Genomic DNA, 19,955 nt, shown 5'->3' with positions numbered 1-19,955 from the left:
GGCTATATAAGTGTATCAATATCACGGCTGCTTTAATTCATTCATCTTGTCAATATTAAGCTATAGCCATTGAAATGACAGAATTTAGGACATATATCTACACTATCTTTAATTTTATATAGCATTACTTAGATATCATTCGCGAATTACCACCTCCTTTAAAGCTACCCGAGTCTCGTGAACGAATAACTATAATTGAACACTAGTAGCCCACTAGATGTTCTCGAAACTCTTGGTGGATGGCTGGCACATCGCATTTCTTAACCCGGGCTTGGATTATAAAATGTGCACTGAATAAAGACAGGCTGAGGTGCACCAGTTCTTTATTCCCATCCGGTGACATCCCATAACTCGGCGAGTCAAATTCAACTTTTTTTTTGCCTTCGGCATTTAGGCACATTAAATGCATTATACAGAATAGAATATGTATGCATTATGTGGTCAGCTGGCTCGCGCTCTTAAAAGCCGTGGGGACCTAGGTAGATTGTTTCACTGGTTACACATCGAGGAGTGATTGAAATCAGACAGCCTTGTGCGGGGTAGGACGAGTAGAAAGTGGGGGTTTGAAGATATATACCCTCTTATGCTTCCGTAGGTCCATAGGATGAATATTCGAATTCGAATATTCCTATGACCGGAAAATCTTCGCTATCATCGTTAACTTCAACTATAATTATCTTCAAAATAAGGATACAAAAAATACCAAAGCCAGTCTATTAGTTTTACTCTTATATATTTACTCTCTATACTCTCTAATATATATTATATATTATATAATCACTGCTCTCGAAATTTCCGTAAATCAAAAAGCGGAACTACCAATAATGTCAAAATCGTCGTCAATAATTAAGGTAACAGAGTCCGCTTTGGGATCTCTATCAAACGAGGGGGACAAAATTGAGGCATGGATAGCAAAATATGTTGGGGTTAAAATGAAGAAACCGACTTTACTTGACGGGATTAAAGAGCTTTTGGAATTAACCGATGGCGTATTATTTTGGGTCGATATTATAGACACCTTGAAGAATCGTTATATTACCAAATTTGGCAATTCCCTAGAGTGCCGACAGCTGCTGGAGGTATGGAAGAGTGTAGCTTCACTTACGCAAACGGGGATAATTAAAATGCTGGATGCTTGCTACTCATATTACATGATGGGGAGCAAATGGGAGTCGGTCTTGGTCAACGCTTGGAATGAAACGAAGCTGATTATTAAATGCCCTCGTTGTGAGTCGGAAGACTTGCATGAATATGCCCAACCGCCTTATCTTGGTTATCCATTGGTCTACGAGCATATATGTAAAGAATCTTCCGAAGCACGGCGTTATCAGGCGATATTTCCTTATGTCATTCATAAACTCACAACTTGCAAAGAGGAACCGGTTGGAACTCCAGATCCAGGTACGATACAACCGATCGGATACCAGTTACATCCTTCTGGAAAGTATTGGGTTACTGTCGGCAAAGGGTTTCGAACTGCGTGGTGGCAACTAGATCCCGGCACTCCCCGATCGCGACCCCAAAAAGAGGAAGAGGTGGAGAGTTTGAGCGAGAAGTTAGGAGGACTGCTATTAACTAATAACAACCCGAAGTCCGATTCACCAGAGAGGTCAAGCCCGCGGTCTTCGAAACTCGAATTCGATCTGGTTGAAACTATTCGATCTCTGTCAGATGCTAACGAAAAACGGATTGAAAAACTGTACTCCTTTCAACAGATACTAGAGGTATACGGCGAGGATGGGCCATCGGATCCTATCACTTGGAGAATAATATCTTCAACCTCGATGAGGGACGAATGGATCTGTGAGAAACAAACCGGATGCAACAAGACGCTAATCCGCACTACGACGAAACCCAATAAGGGGGTCAGGGCAGCCTCTCTCGCCAGAAGAGGCCAGCCATTTAACAACTTGGTCACATTCAGCGGGGCGGGTCCCGAACCCGACTTGGTATCCAAAACAATTTTTATATCCCTCCATAGCGAGATATCGGACTTCTTCGACGCGGACCGACCAGAACGCTTTCCATACCCAGATTTGGATCTGAGGGACTGGGCAATAGAATTATCAGAGATTGTAGAGATGAAGTACGACGGTCATGAGATGCTATGGTGGAACACTCTGGACGGTATCCGCAATTTCGAATGTAGCCATACGGAAAAGAAGACCATTGTGTGGTACCTTATAGTCCGTGGAATACGGCACCCAAAAGAAATGGAAGGGACCATGCTAAAAGCCAAACACAAGCAAAATCATATACTAAGGCTTTATGGATCCCAGGCGCCCTGTAAATGGTGTATCGAGTTCCTTGAAAAGGTTACAAAACAGTTTTCGAAATCCGGTTTATGTATAGGGTGGCGTAATATCCCGGAGGAGGAGAAAGCAAAACGTCCTGGTCCCAGCACCCAAGGGGAGATTGAGCGCCCTAATACTGCGGAAAGGGGAGGGAAAAGCAGCCCCTCGGCCTCCATGACCTATATCAATGTCTGTGGTCTTGGTGCTGATATTACATGGCCTGCGCTTCCCGTTGTACCAACGCCAGGGTCGACATGATGTAAATTTAGGTTAATCTATACCTATTAACTTTGGGAGTGGTATGTTTTAGTCTATCGCGGCGGCGAGTTGGTCATTGTTGTATTTTCGTAGGAGAATTCGGGAGGAGATTCGAGTTATTGTAGGTGCTAGAAATCCTCAGAGCTCTTTTGATGTGTACGAAATCTTAGTTGATCCAACGAAAGAAATGTTGCAAATGAAAAAAAATCAGTTTTGTGTATTAATACTAGAAGGCATACAGTATATACACAATACAGCTGGCGTGCTTCAAAGTTTTATAAGTGCCGTAACACGTTTACCCTCAGCCGCGTGCCGAAACGTTTGATACAAGGCTATCTACGCCCCATGTGAATGAGATAGTCTAGGCCTCAAATATATAAACGGCTAAAGCTTGGGTGAGGATACATTAGCTCCAATCAATTACCTCTGCGCCAGAATCATCTCCCCAACCAATTGAATCATTAACATCCCATTTCAGGTTTGAGATGTCAGGCCATTTCTCGCTTTCGTAGAGGGTTTCTCCGAAACTTTTCTGCATTTCTCTTCTCTGTTCTTCATAGTCAAATTCTTCAATGGCCTCCGCCCGTATTTCTGGTCGTAGAAATACCAGCGTAACTGGAATGGAAGTTAGGACTGGGGGTTGAAATGATTCTGGATCCTTTAATCGCTTTTCGTACTGCTTCATTACTTCCACCGGCCCGTCGAGGATCAACGTCTTGTGTTTTGGGATACTGGATAGGGGACCCTGGTGTAAATAAATATCTTCGCAAACTGGATGCATTGGGGACTTTGTGTGCCAGTAAACCATCGATGTGATGGTAGGGGTCGTGGAGACAATTTCCAGGCTGAGTGGTTGATTTGAGCACATCTCTTCGCCTTCCGAATCTTCGGAGTCTGGAACGTCACGAGGATCATATGCTGGTGTGTATTCCTGTATCGGCTCTAGTTCTACTTTCACAACGCCGACAGGTTCCTGCAACTCTCCTGATCCCCGGATGATATTGAATTCCAAGATGCCTTCGCACCTTTGTTTTCTAGAAGGCTTGAAGGAGTCTTCATTCTCTATGGCCATCAAATTTTCGAAAAGCTCAAAATGGAAGCGGCAGGTCCGTCGAATTGTAAAGCAGCTGTCCCATAGGCATTTTAGATCTGTTTTAATTATGACAGCTTCGAAATCGTATTTATTATACTCCTCCAAGGTTTGGTGGTACTGCCACACCCGTTGAACCTCGACCGGCAGTAAATGCTTAATCGCAAGTCTTTGCTGATCGAAAAGATCAAATATGGTGGGTGGGTATGGTTTGTCGATGACTGATTTTGGAAATGTATGATACCTCACGAGCCGAAGCTCAGGTGGTAGCTGGCGGAGAAGGCGTATATGATTGTCGACTAAACCATTCATTGGCGTTAGTTCGTTTGTGTAGTGTCGGCTTTCCACAGAAGAAATCCGTTCCTGGGATTTTTTCCTGACATCATTCCGGATGAAGATGGCCACTTGGGAACAGTGCCCAAATGCCTCGAGCAGTAAATCCGTCCCCATCGATTGGCCATCTTCGAATACAATATTCTGGCCGCGGATCTGTTTCCGAAGAGCCTCATCAACTCGCCAACGGCTTGCAAGAATTTCGGCGCCATCATGGAGAGCGCCGCATCCATGATAGTTCACCGTGTAGCCAAAGGTTTCCGCGGCGGTGTTTCCCCAAGTTTGGAACTCTTGCCTGGTCCACTCAAACCGGTGATCGTGGTGGCGCATCGCATATGTATGCGGTGCGCGATAGTAGCGCCGACTAGAGACCTGTGGGTCGTCGTTTGGATGCCACACATATGGTTTCTCGCCGCGTCTCGTGACGTCGGCTGATTCAAATGGCATCTCGAAGAGGGAGTTGAAATCCCGATTGGGCGTGGTGACTGGATTAAAATTAGCTATGTTGATTGCTTAGGAGAATGAAGAAACCGCACCTATGAGGACTTTGGGATTCATCCGCCCAAGAAGAGTTGGAGCGAAATTTGCGAGAGGACCTGGATCTAAATGCTCGATCACTATAAGAGCTCAGCATTGGTCGGCATATTGATATATCCACGATTGACAAGGGAGATCTCTACCTTCACAAGAAGTGATGGCATCGTAGGTGCCAATGCTTGGGAGGGAAATATCCTCAAATGAGCCTAAGTAATTGATATGAGCTTTGAGTCTAGAACATCGGAGAAAAGCCGTACCATGAACCAAGCTGACAGTTAGATCCCTCCATCTATCATCTCCACCATATTCGACAGTTGTAAATGCGGTTTCGATACCGGTAGAAATTAGGTCTTCGTCAACATCAATCCCGCTTAATAAGGATAGGGGAAGCTCGTCATCGCAGCTAAGCAGTGTTTGCATCAATGGCGTATTGCCACCACCTATAATTTATATTAGCAGAAACTCTTCACAATTTCAGACGAGGAAAGAACATACATCCGACTTCAAGGAGGGACTGAATAGGCCCCTCATAGTATTTAGACACTTCTTTCAAAAGGGTTAAAACCTTCACCCTTCGCTGGACAGAGAGGGGGGGATTGAATTTGATACACGGTGGGGTAGACGGAGGGGATGGGATCCCATAAGAGATGGAAGATCCCCCATCAGAAGTGGCGGATCCAAATCCGCTACCTGAATGGACGGAGTCCTCAGTCCCAACGCTTTTAGAGACCAGGTACAACTAGTTAGCGAAGGGTCCTTTGGGAGGTTTATTTGCACAATGGTACTTACACCTTTCCGTTCATACTCGAATCGATTTATCCGTGATATCTGGAGCACTAAACGGACGTATGTTTGCTTTGAGTAATAAAGGTTTGAAAAAAATATTTTTGTTAGGAAATATCTGGGAGATACCTAAGTTGCAGCTTTTTTGTAGGTGGCGAGGGATGATGTCCGGTAAAAGAGATATGAGATGAAGGTTGAATATAAGGCACAATTGCAGTTGTCGTGAGGGAAAGTCATGGTTGCAACACAGCGGGAGCCCGCTCTTTGTTCTATGATACACAAACTCCCAGGGCGTGCCTATTACCAGCACGAACATGAACAGTCCCAACCGGAATCAAATTTGTGTGATTTAAAGACTATGCTTTGTATCCCCTGAATGATTATTGATTCTACTATATCCAGCTTGCATTATCTCGCCTAATGTTAACATAGCCTTTTCGTTCATATAAACTAGGATGATTGGAATCCGTCTACTCATAAGGTCCCCCAAGTATTCAATTGTGCAGGGTAGGTGGCACAGCGACAAACATTTTGAGTAACTTAGCCCCTAGCTTGTTTTAACGACATAATGAACCAGATACTCTCCTCCAGTAGCTAAGTACTTCATAGCTACTGGCCAATGTTAATTTATAATAAGATTCCGGGCACCGATTCTAACTCTGGAACAGGTCTGATGCCCATAAATGGTTGTACTATTGATGAAGTTCCCCAGACAGTTGCGGGAACCTCAAAAAATAATAAAAATAATAAAACCCAGTGATATATGGAAGTTTAATTGTTCAGTTGCCGTAGGCGCTCTGGATTTTATTGACATGTTATATAATATTGTTAGGAATGTTTCTGCTCGACGACCCCTTTTGTTGTATTTTTTGTGTTGATCGAGGAACTCAATCGAGAGAGTTGGGCAGTAGCCAGGCCAGAATTCGATAGGAATCGAACTTGATATACGAGAACTACCATGTGAGACGACACCATGATCTAGGATGAATTGATTACTGTAATTAAACCCCTCCTGAAGCTAGCTTTGATAATATAGACAGAAGATACAGGAAATTGTATTACGAAATCGTCTGATAATTGGAAAAGAAAGTGGATCGCTAGCCTAGTTTATTATAATCGTGCCTGAAGTTTTGTTCTCGTAAACTAGGGTCATAAACGTCGGTAGGGTCGGTAATTCTTGAACAGAGTTAGTGGAAAACATTTTCTTGAATTAATTCCTTTCACGTTTGCAATTTTGCAGCTCTAGCTCAGACATTTCGAGATCATAACATAAGACGAAGTGAATGGAAGTGGCACCGAGTATCAGCTAGGGATAGGGAAACGTCGTTCAAAATTAGGGTACGAAATGTCTAAAGATGTGAAATTGATTCGATCGACTGCACTAAGGAAGACTTCCAAGGTTCCACAAGGAACCAGAAGAGTTCGAACATCGATATCTGACAGTTTGAGCTTCTGGGTGCTAGTACTGGCAACACAAAAAATACAACAATCTGGTCACATTTTGGATGTCCACCCGGTTTCGAGGCGATTGCACAGGTTGCTAGGTCACTGCATCACGCTCTAGATGAATTGCGTCCGCTTTCTATCTAGATAAGCCAAGGCTACTAACATATTTTTTCAGAGAACCGTTTTGTAGAGAATCCTATTAAATCCTCGCTCATCCCTCCACCAGCTTGTCAACTCACACCAACGTTAACTTCCAAACAATCTCCCCCTTATCTGTGCGACTTCTGAGATGGCACCATTCCGCAACTACGACGACTCAGATGATGATTCTGACGAGGATCTCATAACTGTCGTTTCCTCTCAAGTTCCTGGACCGCAAGAAGAGGAAGATTATCCTTGCCAGCAATGTCCTGAAAACAGACGACCAGTTTTCAGGTCTCACGCCGAACTTGTTAAGCACAAGATTCAGGCTGAGCACCAGTATTGCAAGAAGTGCGATCAGGAATTTGCTGACAGGGATGACTTGGAAATACACATTCTCAGAAGCAATAGGCACATCACTTGCTTTGTGTGCGTCAAAGAGTTCCGGAGCGAGTCTGGGCTCCAATTTCACACTCAACAGGTATGTTGGCATTCGAGGTCAAGGTTAGAGTACCATGCTGATAGTATAACCTCTAGGCTCATCAAACATCTGCTGGTGGAATATGCCCTCAATGCCACGAGAACTTTAACACCCAGGCCGGCCTTCTCCAGCATATTGAGGGAAATCTCTGTCCCGGTGGCCTCCGTCGTAGTGATATTTATGAGGTCATCGAGGATCACCAGCAGCAAACTAATGAAGAACTCCGAAACCGTTCTACAAATACTACCCGGCAGGATACAGAGGAGCCCACGCCAACCCAAAGCGAAAATCCAGCCATCGAACTTGTGAATTCATTCTCACATTTCAAGATCCTTGACCAAAGGACTACGGGTGGTACGAGACCCGAGGGTGAAATAATCGACGTCGACCCGAAATGGTGGGATAAAGAGCGCCGCCATTATGTTTGCCCATATAGAAATTGCAGGTTGGAACCCCATTTCCCTGGAAAAGTCTGGTCAATACTGCTTCATAACCCTATTATGCTGAACTACTCTTTTGAACAGGAAAAAATTCAGACACTCCGAGCCTTTCCGCCAGCATCTTAACTCTGACGCCCACTCTGGCAAAATCTTCATGTAAGTTCCTAGATTTCATTTAAGCTGTAGAGAGAGATACTAATTGCTATAGCTGTCCTGGCTGTAAAAAACGTTTCACATCTTCATCTGCTATGCTTCAGCATATTGAAAGCGGCATGTGCCGCATAGTCCAGACGCCCGATTATGACCGTGTTAGGGGTGGTCTGACTGTTCCGGTTGACCAAAGCAGGCTCTCACAGAGTTTGGCGACCATGTCCCATCGAAGCGAAACTTTGAGTACCGTTGGTGTGCTTTCCGACACTGGGGATAACTCGAGTACCGTTGGTGCGAGAACCGCAACAGGAATGTTAAACAGAGTTGGGGCTCGACCCACTGCGGCTTATAATGCTATGAGTGAGAGATTCCCCGCGGGCAGACCTAAGCCGGAGCGTGGTGGGAACTTCAAAGGACCACCTTCCACTGCGGGTGGATCCGATCATTTGACCACAGTCGGGACAAGATCTGAAAGGCTTAGTACCGTCGGGACCAACCAGAACCAGTTCGCCGAGGGCCAACTTCAGCAGTTGAAACATGCTTGGACTGAGCCTCCGCGTGAGGGTGGTGAAGGTGGGGAACTTGCTCAGGATAAGGGCTCGAAGGGAAAAGGCAAAGTCAAACATAGTCCTTCCGATGCTTCAAACGCCATCACCAGGAGGAACGCTGCTGAAAATCGCAAACCTAAAGATGGTGTGAAATATTCATTTGGAAATGATTCAGATGAAGAAGGGACTATGTCCACCGTTATTTAGTGAGAGCCAAGACGTCATAGAAAACCTCCCGAACAAACATATTTAAATGGAGTTCGAGGCTTCTATGCACGAGGACTTCTATTTTCATCACTTTCTGTTGACCTTCAACTATACAATATCCTCTCTTTTGATCGACAGTTCACCCAATCGACGCAGTCATAACTTTGTTTTACTTTCACAAGACATCATAGGAGAGCACTATTGTGAGGGGATTAGGTCGGAAATCATGCATTTTGTCTCTTTTCACTTTTATAGGCGTGGTATCATGACACACCCCCTTCTTTACTTTTGTTTCCCTCCTAAAAGACTTATCTCTTTTTACATGGATCACTGTATGTATTTAACAATGGTTCTACCTAATGGTTAGCCTAGTTTCTTAGTTATCCAAACGTTCAACTGAGAGGAGATATCATTTTAATTCATATGATTATAAATGTTAAACCAAATACAAGATGATTAAAGGCCAACCGTTACTCAAAACGCTCCCTTAGTATAGAAAAGCCTACACGGTTAACCATTCTTGATTGGCGAATGGCCAAAATAATTCCAGCAATAAACCATAGTTGCCGAACCTGACTTCTTACCATCAAAACCAAAATTTGATTAAGTCAGGGTAAAGATGATATAAACATAAGTGATGATGATGATAATTATAATGATAAATAATGACAGTACCTCGTTATCGAACCTTAAAGGATAACGCAGAATATTTGATTCCCGCGCGCTATTTCTCTCCCCAAAAGACAAAAGAGAGACAGTTAGCCCAAAGTTCATGTCTAGTTGATCTCGTCCCAAAACGATGTTCAATAACAATAGAATCAATAATTTACTTACGTGGTGCATCAGGGTCAATAGGAACTTGGGGGAGTTCAGTGTATGGTATGGGAGGGGGTATCCATCTTGTAGTTGTAGCATTTATAGGATGATCTCGAGGACTGATGCCGGCGGGTGACGCGCCGGCTAGCTCGATGAGTTTGAATAAGGGAATAAGGAATGCAAAAAGGAATGCAGCCGTTGTCGATTGGATGGGCATCGGTGATGTCTTTCCTTTTTTCGGACTGCAAGATGTGTATGTTAGTATTAATATTGATGCATAAAATAATATGAGATAGATGTTTAATAGGATTAAAAAGAACGAGAATGATTGGTTACATACAAACACGCCGAGGTTTATAGAGCCTATATGTATAAGAGATATTGAAAAAAGTGACAACATTGGGCGGAAGATTAGGTATAGATCCGTCAAGGGTTATCGAGTATCAATTGATAAAGCTTTTTGCAGGTTAGAGGCAGAGGCGCTGACGGTTATATACTAGTAGATTATGCAATAACACCGATAATATAGCAAGTCCAGCTTGAGCTACTTGGATTATAAACGTTGAAGTTTTTTGTTTCTGCGCGGGGAAGTCCTGTTATGGGGACCATCGACGAGTAGGAAGGTATGGTGCTAGATGACCCAAAGATAGAATAAAGAAAGTTTCGATATCTCATGAAACGAGAGAAAAGGATATCCTTGACGCAGGCCGTCACAACTTTCTCACGATAATGTTTCCAAACCGCAACAAAGGGGTGGGTATATAGAAGAAAGTAGGTTGGTTCTAATCGATATTACCGCGTAGGTGAAACGGTAAAATGACTAAAATCGCATTTAATCCCCAACAGCCTAGTAGAGAATACTATAGTTGAGTTTTTCGTATCCACAATGCTAGGCGCCGAGGATTTCTTCGATTCGATCATGAGTGGTGCGCCATTTTGACTACTGGGTTAGGAATAATACGGTGAAGGGATGGTTCCCAACTGATGTAGCATTTTTGATTTTATGTACCCTAGATGAAAAGTAAATGCTGAAAGTGCAGGATCCATTGTTATGCTGTCGACGTCAAGGACGGTCTCATGTGAGGAAAAGCTTTCAGTTTCCGATATTTTAAGTCGATATGATATGTCTGGCCCAGCTGGAGGAGGAGGAAACTATCAAACTTTAATATTTAGCTGGAGAACAATCTTAAGATTTTTGTTGGATATGTCGTCCGGTGAAATACTATTGCGCAGATGTTGGAAGGATGTAGGTGTAAAACGAACTGATCAACGACCGAGTGTTGCAGGGTGTTGGAGGCACGTCTGGATGCCATCTATTGCCCAGTCCCCGTTTCCGTTTCTGGTAATTCTGATTGAGAGATTGATATAACACCGCGCCTCACATACCAATACCACTGTTATGGCCTTTGCCCCCTGAGCATGAGGAGTTTTTTGTGGGTAGAGATAGCAAAATATGGCATTGGACTCATAAACGTTTAAACTGGCTACCTGGTAATAGACAAATGGAAGATAAGAAGAGGCCAAAGTAACGCCGGCTTGAGAGTATGACATAATGGAAAGGAAATAGCCATCAACATAGCCATTGATCAGGATGTATGTACCCCTAATAAATTTCTACTACTTATCAGGAAGATTTCTGTTGCCTAATTTCGTCAAGTCTGTCCAGCAGGTACGACAGCATCTCCAAGTCCACATTTGCATCCTGTATTTCCTTCTATAAGAGACAATGTTCGTTAGAAAGCTCTTCACTTTTTTCTATTGTAGGGCCAGCTCATACCTTCAAGTCAGCATCTGCAACCCCGTCTCCTGTGCCCACGTTCTTAAACGTTGTCAAAGACTTCTTGATCACTTCAATCCAGCGTCTTTGAATTTCGGCGGACCAATCTGGCCTTGTGACACTAAGGTGGTTCCTGAGGTCGTCATTCGCCCATACCAAGTAGTACAGATTGGCAGTAGCTGAAATTGTCGAATATGCCTCATTAAACCGAACCCACCCATCTCGGATACCTCGTTTTAGGAACTCCTCCTCGTAGTCTGGGAATAGATTTAATATGAGGGTATCGAGTATAAGGGGGCTCAGGAAAATCGATTCCTTGGCGCCGCTCGCTTTCCCCTTCTGCGCAGCAAGTATCTCATCCTTGAGGTACCCGATTATCGCTGCTTTAAGAGCCTCAAAGGGACAGTGTTCAAGAGTATCCTTAATAAATCCTAAACGCAAGTCTTCGCGAGGGTTCAAATGGAGAATCGTAGTTGCATGAAGGTAAGTTAATCCTCTGAGGTCTGGCTCAGATAGCGTGGCTGACAGAGCTGAGTATTTCTAAACAAAAAAAATGTTAGAAATGCTTTCATCGAACGTTCAAGTGCCAGATTAAGAAATACCTGGATATATAGGAAGAATTTGTCGTCGTCACTTGGAATATTACCAAGTTGCGAGAGCTCCCCGTCTTTGTTGGATTGCCTAATAATCCAGCTCCCAATGAAGACCAAAGCATCAATGACAGAGCCCTCCACACCTTCAGGGAGATATTTGGAGGTTAGATTGGCATGCTCCGGGAAGATCTTTATGTTCAGTGAATTCGAATCTTCGCCTTTAAGCACTTTTCTATTAAGCTTAGCAGCAAGGAGGAGAAGGGATCCAACGTAGGAAAGTGGGATCTCTTCCGCAGATGTCGGGGCAGTTGGGGAACCTGGTTCTTCAGGCTCCACGCATTCGTCTTCTGGTTCTAGTACTTGTTAGCTTGATAATTACCCTCTTCCCTCTGGAGAATCACCTACCAAAGTTGGCATCGAGACAAGTCTGGAGAAGGTTTTCAATGTTCATGCCAACGCTGTCACTTAAGCTCTAAACGCAACAATTCAGGTCAGCCATGATTCACAAAAATTGAACCCGAGTTATGATACGAACCAAAAAAGCCACCATAACCTGCCCAATTGCTAATTTGTCCTGTGTACTATCTGTAGGGCCCTTTCCGTGAGGGTGTGTATGGGCGTGGCTGGCGACAGTTCTTGGGACGACTTTCTCAGGCCGAACTTTTTTATCCCAAGCTGATGCCCATTCCATCATCGTGGCATTATCTCTCGGTAACGTTAGGAAAGCCTCAACTCCGTGGGTAATGAAGGCTTGTATCAGTTTGACTTGAATGGGAACATCTACGTCTGTATCTGATTTGGTTGGTGCAAGAGACACGACAAATTCGATAATCTGGTCCAAGATATCGCAGAGCGGCGTGAGAGGAAGGGATTTCGACGCCTTTGTTACCATGCTAAGCAGACTCATCAAACTTGTTGCAAAGAATTTCGATGGAGTCTTCATCCTCAACCTCTTCTGAACCTGAACCAGCAGTCGAAGAAGGATTTTAGCGGTTGATAAAGCTGTCGGCGAAACCTTTTGCTTCGGGGTGAAGTCCTCGTCGTCCTCATCTTCGTTATCCTCTGAGTCGGAGTCCTCCTCTTCCGGCATCTTTCGGAAATCGAGATTCTTTATCTTGCCTGTGACCACAAGGAACACTTCCTTTGAGTTCCCGTTATTGGCACATTGGTCAAGCAGTAGGTCTGCTCGTACTACGACGGCCTTTTGGTCCTCAGCGTCGGAGCTATCTCTACCCACAGGCCTAGCTGCGAATTTGAGGAGAATGGGAATCGCATCCCATGCTATGTCAGATGCCAATTCACTCTAACCACGTTAGTTTCAAGGGCATGACCTAAAATCGCGGAACTGCCCGGAGACGTACGTTCTTCTCAAAGAGGACTTCTAGGCCCTGTAGGAGTTTGTTCTGATCTGCAAACGAATAACGATTGTACGCAGTCGAAGTGTGGAGGTCGAGGATTGTGCTGAAGGTGACATGATCCTATACCCAACATTAGATACACAGCACGGGCCAAGGTGAAGCAGCCATTATGACGTACCTGTGTTTGAGAGAGCTCTTCTGCCGCAGCATTCAGATTTTCGAGGGCTTGTTCTACCGGAATAGCAGGAGGGATAGACAAAGTACTCGGTGTCCTCGTAGGGAGAGGAGGCGGTTTTGGGGCTGCACTCATTGTATCGGATCGCTTCGAAGTTGTTGGGACGGTAAGATGTCGAGATGGGGGTTGAGCAATGGACAGGCCCAAGTTGGTCAGTTTAGGCCGTGTTGGTGGGTTGCTGGCTGTGTCGTCATTAGCCTCGGTGCCCCAGCCCCACTTCAAGCTGGCCTGGCCTGGCCCTGGCCGGGCTGCCCCGCTTGACAGTTGCATTTTAGCCCACAACACACACTTACCTTACAGACGGGTAATTGACACGCAGAAGTAGTACCCAGGTACTTAGCTTATAACTATACGAACTAGATTGAAGTTGACGGTTGAATTATATCAGAGGGAAGTATCTACCTAGGTAGATTGGCGTCTAATTTCGGGGCAATACGCTATTTAAGCATATCCCACAAGTATAATACATATACATGCACGCACATGTGTACGAAACTTGTTATCTTTCTGCCTTCGTACTACCAGCCACAAACAGGCCTGGTGTTTCATAGCTTCCCAGGGTTTATTAACTGATCCAATCGAAGGAATTATCCAATCTACTTTTTGGATAGAGTAACTGTAACATTAACCGTTGTACTCCCATCGACAGTGCTCGTGAGCTCGTATTTCTCATTGTCGTCGCCAGTAATTTCAGCCTTGAAGGAGGGCTCTTGTCCACTCAACCAAGTCAGTTTCAAATCTATAAAATCGAAATTTTCTTGGTCGAGCATATTCCATGATGCATTCCCCTCTTCGGAGTCTTTAATTTCGTCGAGAGTCTCCTTGAAAGTTTCAGAGCTATGGCCGCTGATGACCTGGGGAGGATACTTTTCAAAGTCACTGCCTGTTTGACCTCCATGGCCGGTGAATGTCAATGGAAAGTCGGCATCATTCTTGATGGTAATAGTAATGCTATAGGCTACAGCAGATGTGGATACTTGTTAGTAAGCGGATATATCTTTTGTCTTATTGCTAGGATGCCAGAGATCCTTACCAGGCGCCATGACTTTTGATATCCAATTGGATGGATGTAATGCTCTGCGGCACAGTTGAAGCTCGGCTTTTCTTGGAAGATAATCTATGATGATATCAACAGTTATGAACGTGCCTATACGTGTGTAAGTATCGATTTTGAGTCCCAACCGGCCGGGAAATCAAGAGCTTCAGCTCCGCTCGTACCCCACTTAGCTGGATGCAGCCTAAATCGAGGGTCATGGCGCCGGCAGGCTCATTACAAACAACGCAATCGTGATTGGAACCGTTGAGGTCGTCATGGTGTTCGTGCGGCATGTGCGGCAGTATTTGAAGGGACCCTTGCTTAACACGCTTCTTTACGCGTTAATTGGCAGCTGCAAAACGAACTAAGCTGCAAACTCGCTTCTGCTTGGTTACTGTGAGTTACCTCTGGCAAACGCGAGCTTCACCCAAACATCCCACACTCTTCACCCTTATTTTACCACAGGCCTCAGAGGACGCCACTTGTCGACCATACATATATCCTTTGCTGCTGAGGTTACTATAGAATTTTCGGTTCTACATCCTTAACGACAAAGCTTCCGTATTTTCCGCCGTCTGTCTCCTTCCTTTACGACGGCCAAGATGGTAGTAGCTGTCGCAAAGCGGGTCCTGGGTGACCAAACCGCCTCACATAATAATAATTTTAATAGCATGGCTAGCAAGAAACGAAAACTCGACATAGCTGGCCCGAGCCAGAACCAGAAGCTCGCGAAACTCTCGCAGGTTAAGTCGTCGTTCGAAGAAGACCTCGGCAGGTTGACACAGGAAATCGGTGATCTGAAAGGAGGTTAGAGGTCAATTGTCCAGATATTGGGGAACGGTTTGGCTAATATTTTCTGGATATAGCCAATGCGGAAACGGACCAGAAATGGGCTCGTCCGAGTATGGATGATTGGAAACCAAACGAAGCCGATTTGAGTACGGCGCCCGGAGCTTGAGGTGTTTCGATTTGGATCAAAGCTAACGTCGATTAGTATTTCAACAAATTGATACAGAAGATGGATATTGGAATGGGAAACCCTGTGTTAGGCTATTTGGTGTTACTGAGGTACGAGATATTATCGAGCTGGAGGTCACCGAAGACTCCTGCTAATAACTTTACAGTCAGGGCATTCCGTCTTACTCCATGTCACCGATTTCCTACACTACCTTTATGTTCAAGCCCCGGTTGGCTTTAATCAGTCACACATCCTCCCATATCATGATTTCTTGGAACATAGGATCGGAGCTGGCGGTGCAGATGTCATTGCTAGCACTCAGCTTGTGATGAGAGAGAATCTCTACGGTTTCCAAGGGAATCAAAAATCACCTTACATCAAAATCACAGTCACCGATCCGAAACATATCCCTAAAGTCCGGAGATTCCTGGAATCGCGTGAATCTGACTCCAATTATGACGGGATGTGGAATGGTGTTAGCGGGGGGATTATGACATTTGACAATATTCAATACATCATGAGGTTCATGGTAGACACCAAGGTAGGCCCAATGTTGTGTGACTTTATGCTGCAAGCTATTAATTTTTATTATTCGAAACGTGCAGATGTCTGGAATGTCTTGGGTCGAGGTCAAGAAGGACAAATACAAATATGTCCCAACAGGAGCCAATAGTATCCGCTTAGGATCAGCCCAGATCGAGGCTTCCTGCCATTATAAAGATCTGATTACACACCAAGCTGAAGGCGAATGGTCGAAAATGGCTCCTCTGCGTGTTCTGTCCTTTGACATCGAATGTGCCGGTCGCAAAGGAATTTTCCCGGATCCAAAAATCGACCCTGTTATTCAGATCGCATCAGTTGTCACAAGATACGGAGACAAGCAACCCTTCATACGAAATGTGTTCTGCCTCAATACCTGTGCTCTCATCGCAGGTTGCCAGCTCTGTGAATTCTCAAGGGAAGACCAGATGTTGCGTGCTTGGACGAAATTCCTCCAAGAAGTCGACCCCGATGTTATAATTGGCTACAATATTGCAAACTTCGATTTTCCTTATCTTTTGGAACGCGCAGAAACCTTGAAGGTGAAGGACTTCCCATTTTGGACCAGACTCAATGGAACGAAATCCGAAGCCAGGGCATCAACATTTTCTTCAAAGCAAATGGGAAACAGAGAATCCAAAACGACCAACACCAACGGCAGAATCCAATTGGATGTTCTCCAGCTTGTTCAGAGGGACTATCAGCTCAGAAGTTACACTTTGAATTCTGTCAGTGCCCATTTCCTCAACGAACAAAAGGAGGATGTCCACCACACCATGATCACCGAACTATTCAATGGGACCCCGGAGTCAAGACGTCGTTTGGCCGTCTACTGTCTCAAGGATGCTTATTTACCCCAGCGCCTCATGGATAAGCTCATGTGCCTTATTAACTACGCTGAAATGGCTCGTGTCACGGGTGTTCCTTTCAACTTCCTTCTAGCACGTGGTCAGCAAGTCAAGTTCTTGTCCCAGCTATTCCGAAAAGCCGGAGAGCAGTCTCTCGTTGTCCCAAACCGTGAGCAAAAGGTCGGCGGCGGCGGCGACGAAGAGCAGTATGAAGGTGCTACAGTTATTGAACCCACCCGTGGCTTTTATAAAGAACCTGTTGCTACCCTCGATTTTGCCTCTCTGTACCCGAGTATTATGATGGCGCACAATCTTTGCTATACTACGCTAACGAAGCAAGAACATATGGATAAAATGGGGATGAAAGAGGGTGAAGATTACCATGTTACCCCGACTGGCGATGTTTTTGTGAACACGAGTGTTAGGAAGGGGTTACTCGTTACCATTTTTGAGGATCTTCTGGGGGCCAGAAAACGAGCGAAGAACGTGGGTACCCTCCTAAAATCAGAAGCAGCATGGTAAAGCATAGCTAACTAAAAACACTACAGGATCTTAAAAACGAAACCGATCCTTTTAAGAAGGCTGTCTTGAACGGTAGGCAATTGGCTTTAAAGATTTCCGCCAATTCCGTCTACGGTCTTACTGGCGCTACAAATGGTAAACTGCCATGTTTGGCCATTGCTAGTAGTTGTACTAGTTACGGTCGAGAGATGATTGAGGCCACTAAAGCCGAAGTAGAGAAGAGATACACAATTGCGAACGGGTACTCTCATGATGCCCAGGTCATCTACGGTGATACCGATTCCGTCATGGTTAAATTTGGGCCAAAAGATCTGAAAAAAGTCATGGCGATGGGCGAAGAAGCCGCTGCGTTCGTTTCCAGCAAGTTTATCAACCCCATTAAACTTGAGTTCGAGAAGGTGTACTTTCCATACCTTTTGATCAACAAGAAGCGATATGCAGGTCTATATTGGACAAATCCGAACAAGTACGACAAAATGGATTCGAAGGGGATTGAAACTGTTCGAAGAGATAACTGTCGACTTGTGCAGACGGTTATCGAAACGGTTTTGAAGAAAATCCTAATTGACCAAGACGAAGACGGAGCACAGGCGTACGTTAAGGATATGATATCAGATCTATTGCAAAATAAAGTCGATATGTCGAATTTGGTGATTACAAAGGCGCTATCGAAGGAGGAGTATGCAGCAAAACAGGCTCACGTGGAGCTTGCTGAAAGAATGAGGAAAAGAGACGCCGGTTCTGCGCCAACTCTAGGGGACCGTGTCGCCTATGTCATTGTGAAGGGAGCAGGAGGCGCGAAGAATTACGAGAAGTCCGAGGACCCGATTTACGTACTAGAGCACAATGTCCCCATCGACACGAAATATTATCTTGAGCAACAACTAGCGAAACCCTTGCACAGAATTTTCGAGCCCATCCTTGGGGCAAAAAGGGCGGACCAGTTGCGTAAGCTAAAGAGGATTACTAATTTTAGATAAGTTGATGCTAATTCAATCTTGATAGTTACTGGTGATCACACAAGAACGATTTCAGTTGCTGCACCAACTATGGGCGGGTTGATGAAGTTTGCAAAGAAGACGCAGACATGTATGGGATGCAAGACCCCTTTGACAAGGAAAGATGAGGCAGGTGGTGCTGTTTGTCATAGCTGCCAGGATCGCAGTGCGGAACTTTACCAGAAAACCGTAAGCCAGCTGCTTTCGAATTGGTGTATTATTATGCGACAAGTTTATTCTAACCCAATATTTTAGCTCTCCAAAGTTTCTGACCTGGAAGTGAGGTTTGGAAGATTATGGACCCAGTGCCAGAGGTAAGTTGGCATAGTTGCACAAATTATTAAATGCAGGGCTAATATTTGAGGGTCAGATGCCAAGGATCGCTTCATTGCGAAGTTATCTGCAGCAGCAGGGATTGTCCGATCTTCTACATGAGGATGAAAGCCAAGAAGGAGGTTGAAGAAATGGGCAAAGAGTTAAAACGGTTTGATTATGGGTTATCGGCGTGGTAAATCTTCGTTAGATCCCCTTTTGGTTTAATTTCGACGACTTGAAAGATTGAATAGTAATAAGATGGGGGTTTTCTTGTATATTTTTGGGGTCTGTTTTTTTGAAAATACGGCAACGTTACTGCGACTTTACACGGATTCATGAAAATATTCTCAATGGTAGGCATTAGCCATATTTTTACTGGCCCATGAACCCACAAATAATAGAGCGTTCGAGAACTACAGTATTAGACTTTGGTGAAGAAAATAGGATCTAGAGGTGAGACTAGTTAACGGTTAAAGCGCACCGGAGCATGCAGTGGTTAACGTTCCTGGATCTCCTGGGAAAATCTAAATTCCAAGCTAGTGATAAATGCCGAACTAGCTTGATCGAAACTTGATATACTCGAGTACTCCCAGCGCTCCACCTAATTATATTGATTGCATCATGGCCAGCGATACTAAACCCACGAGGTATCTGGATGTCCGATGGACTATCTCGAACAGTAGACCCCGCCACCGGCCACCGGCCATGCACCGGCCATGCACCGACCATGTGCTCTCCGCCACTAAATATACATCCACATCCATTCAAGAAGGTTGGCAGAGAATACCCTGCGATTGGCGGACGCGCCCCAATAGTGACTTGCATCGGTCGGGTGCGACCCCAAAGTGCTGCAGGTGTGCTGAACCAGGGAGCTCCAGTCGGGGTCTGAACTAAGGCCAAGGATCACAGCCGGACAGAGCTACTCGATTCAAGGAAATTTAATGGCTCAAGGGCAGTTTGCCTTAGCTAAATTTTAACCAACGTTATCAGATCCTGTTAGTAATTGCCCTCGACTTCTCCGACCCCGCCGCCCTTATAAGTCTGATGGAGTATTCGATATAAAGCGCTGGAAGGTCTGGAAATTTTCAAAGCTAGACGGTCTCAAAATCCGAATTCTCTCGCAACTTAGGTAATTAAAGAAGCACGACAGCTGTCAGTATCCTATGCGGGATATCCTCATGGGCTGCTACAATTAACTTCCCAGACTGCCAAACATCCCTGCTGAACCTCCACAGCCTTCCTGTCGAATCG

The 19,955-nt window shown here is 44.9% G+C and overlaps 6 protein-coding genes across 6 annotated transcripts; 3 read left to right on the top strand and 3 right to left on the bottom strand.

The window, feature by feature from the left end:
* Positions 1-1,124: 1,124 nt before the first annotated feature.
* AOL_s00083g393 (uncharacterized protein) lies at positions 1,125-2,552 on the top strand (the record flags this gene model as incomplete). The annotated part of the gene is made up of 1 exon (XM_011125572.1): positions 1,125-2,552. One exon carries the CDS (start codon positions 1,125-1,127, stop codon positions 2,550-2,552), a length of 1,428 nt encoding a protein of 475 aa, XP_011123874.1.
* A 406-nt stretch (positions 2,553-2,958) lies between these two features.
* Positions 2,959-5,315, bottom strand: AOL_s00083g392 (uncharacterized protein; the record flags this gene model as incomplete). Its single annotated transcript, XM_011125571.1, has 6 exons — positions 2,959-4,460; positions 4,512-4,592; positions 4,656-4,718; positions 4,770-4,952; positions 5,008-5,231; positions 5,302-5,315. 6 exons carry the CDS (start codon positions 5,313-5,315, stop codon positions 2,959-2,961), a joined length of 2,067 nt encoding a protein of 688 aa, XP_011123873.1.
* A 1,715-nt stretch (positions 5,316-7,030) lies between these two features.
* Positions 7,031-8,708, top strand: AOL_s00083g391 (uncharacterized protein; the record flags this gene model as incomplete). The annotated part of the gene is made up of 4 exons (XM_011125570.1): positions 7,031-7,363; positions 7,420-7,808; positions 7,888-7,959; positions 8,012-8,708. The coding sequence occupies 4 exons, from the start codon at positions 7,031-7,033 to the stop codon at positions 8,706-8,708; spliced, it is 1,491 nt and encodes a 496-aa protein (XP_011123872.1).
* A 2,440-nt stretch (positions 8,709-11,148) lies between these two features.
* Positions 11,149-13,757, bottom strand: AOL_s00083g390 (uncharacterized protein; the record flags this gene model as incomplete). The annotated part of the gene is made up of 7 exons (XM_011125569.1): positions 11,149-11,238; positions 11,302-11,841; positions 11,904-12,247; positions 12,300-12,366; positions 12,430-13,197; positions 13,256-13,372; positions 13,431-13,757. 7 exons carry the CDS (start codon positions 13,755-13,757, stop codon positions 11,149-11,151), a joined length of 2,253 nt encoding a protein of 750 aa, XP_011123871.1.
* Positions 13,758-14,083: 326 nt separating this feature from the next.
* Positions 14,084-14,530, bottom strand: AOL_s00083g389 (uncharacterized protein; the record flags this gene model as incomplete). Its single annotated transcript, XM_011125568.1, has 2 exons — positions 14,084-14,445; positions 14,521-14,530. 2 exons carry the CDS (start codon positions 14,528-14,530, stop codon positions 14,084-14,086), a joined length of 372 nt encoding a protein of 123 aa, XP_011123870.1.
* Positions 14,531-15,125: 595 nt separating this feature from the next.
* On the top strand, positions 15,126-18,901 carry AOL_s00083g388 (uncharacterized protein; the record flags this gene model as incomplete). Its single annotated transcript, XM_011125567.1, has 9 exons — positions 15,126-15,330; positions 15,390-15,461; positions 15,518-15,591; positions 15,648-16,022; positions 16,087-17,355; positions 17,418-18,339; positions 18,397-18,578; positions 18,645-18,703; positions 18,760-18,901. 9 exons carry the CDS (start codon positions 15,126-15,128, stop codon positions 18,899-18,901), a joined length of 3,300 nt encoding a protein of 1,099 aa, XP_011123869.1.
* Positions 18,902-19,955: the final 1,054 nt, after the last annotated feature.

The sequence above is a fragment of the Orbilia oligospora genome, assembly GCF_000225545.1.
Source record: "Orbilia oligospora ATCC 24927 unplaced genomic scaffold scaffold00083, whole genome shotgun sequence".
Lineage (NCBI taxonomy): Eukaryota > Fungi > Ascomycota > Orbiliomycetes > Orbiliales > Orbiliaceae > Orbilia > Orbilia oligospora.
The sequence above is the reverse complement of the archived record's forward strand: the minus strand, read 5'-3'. Positions and strand labels throughout refer to the sequence as shown.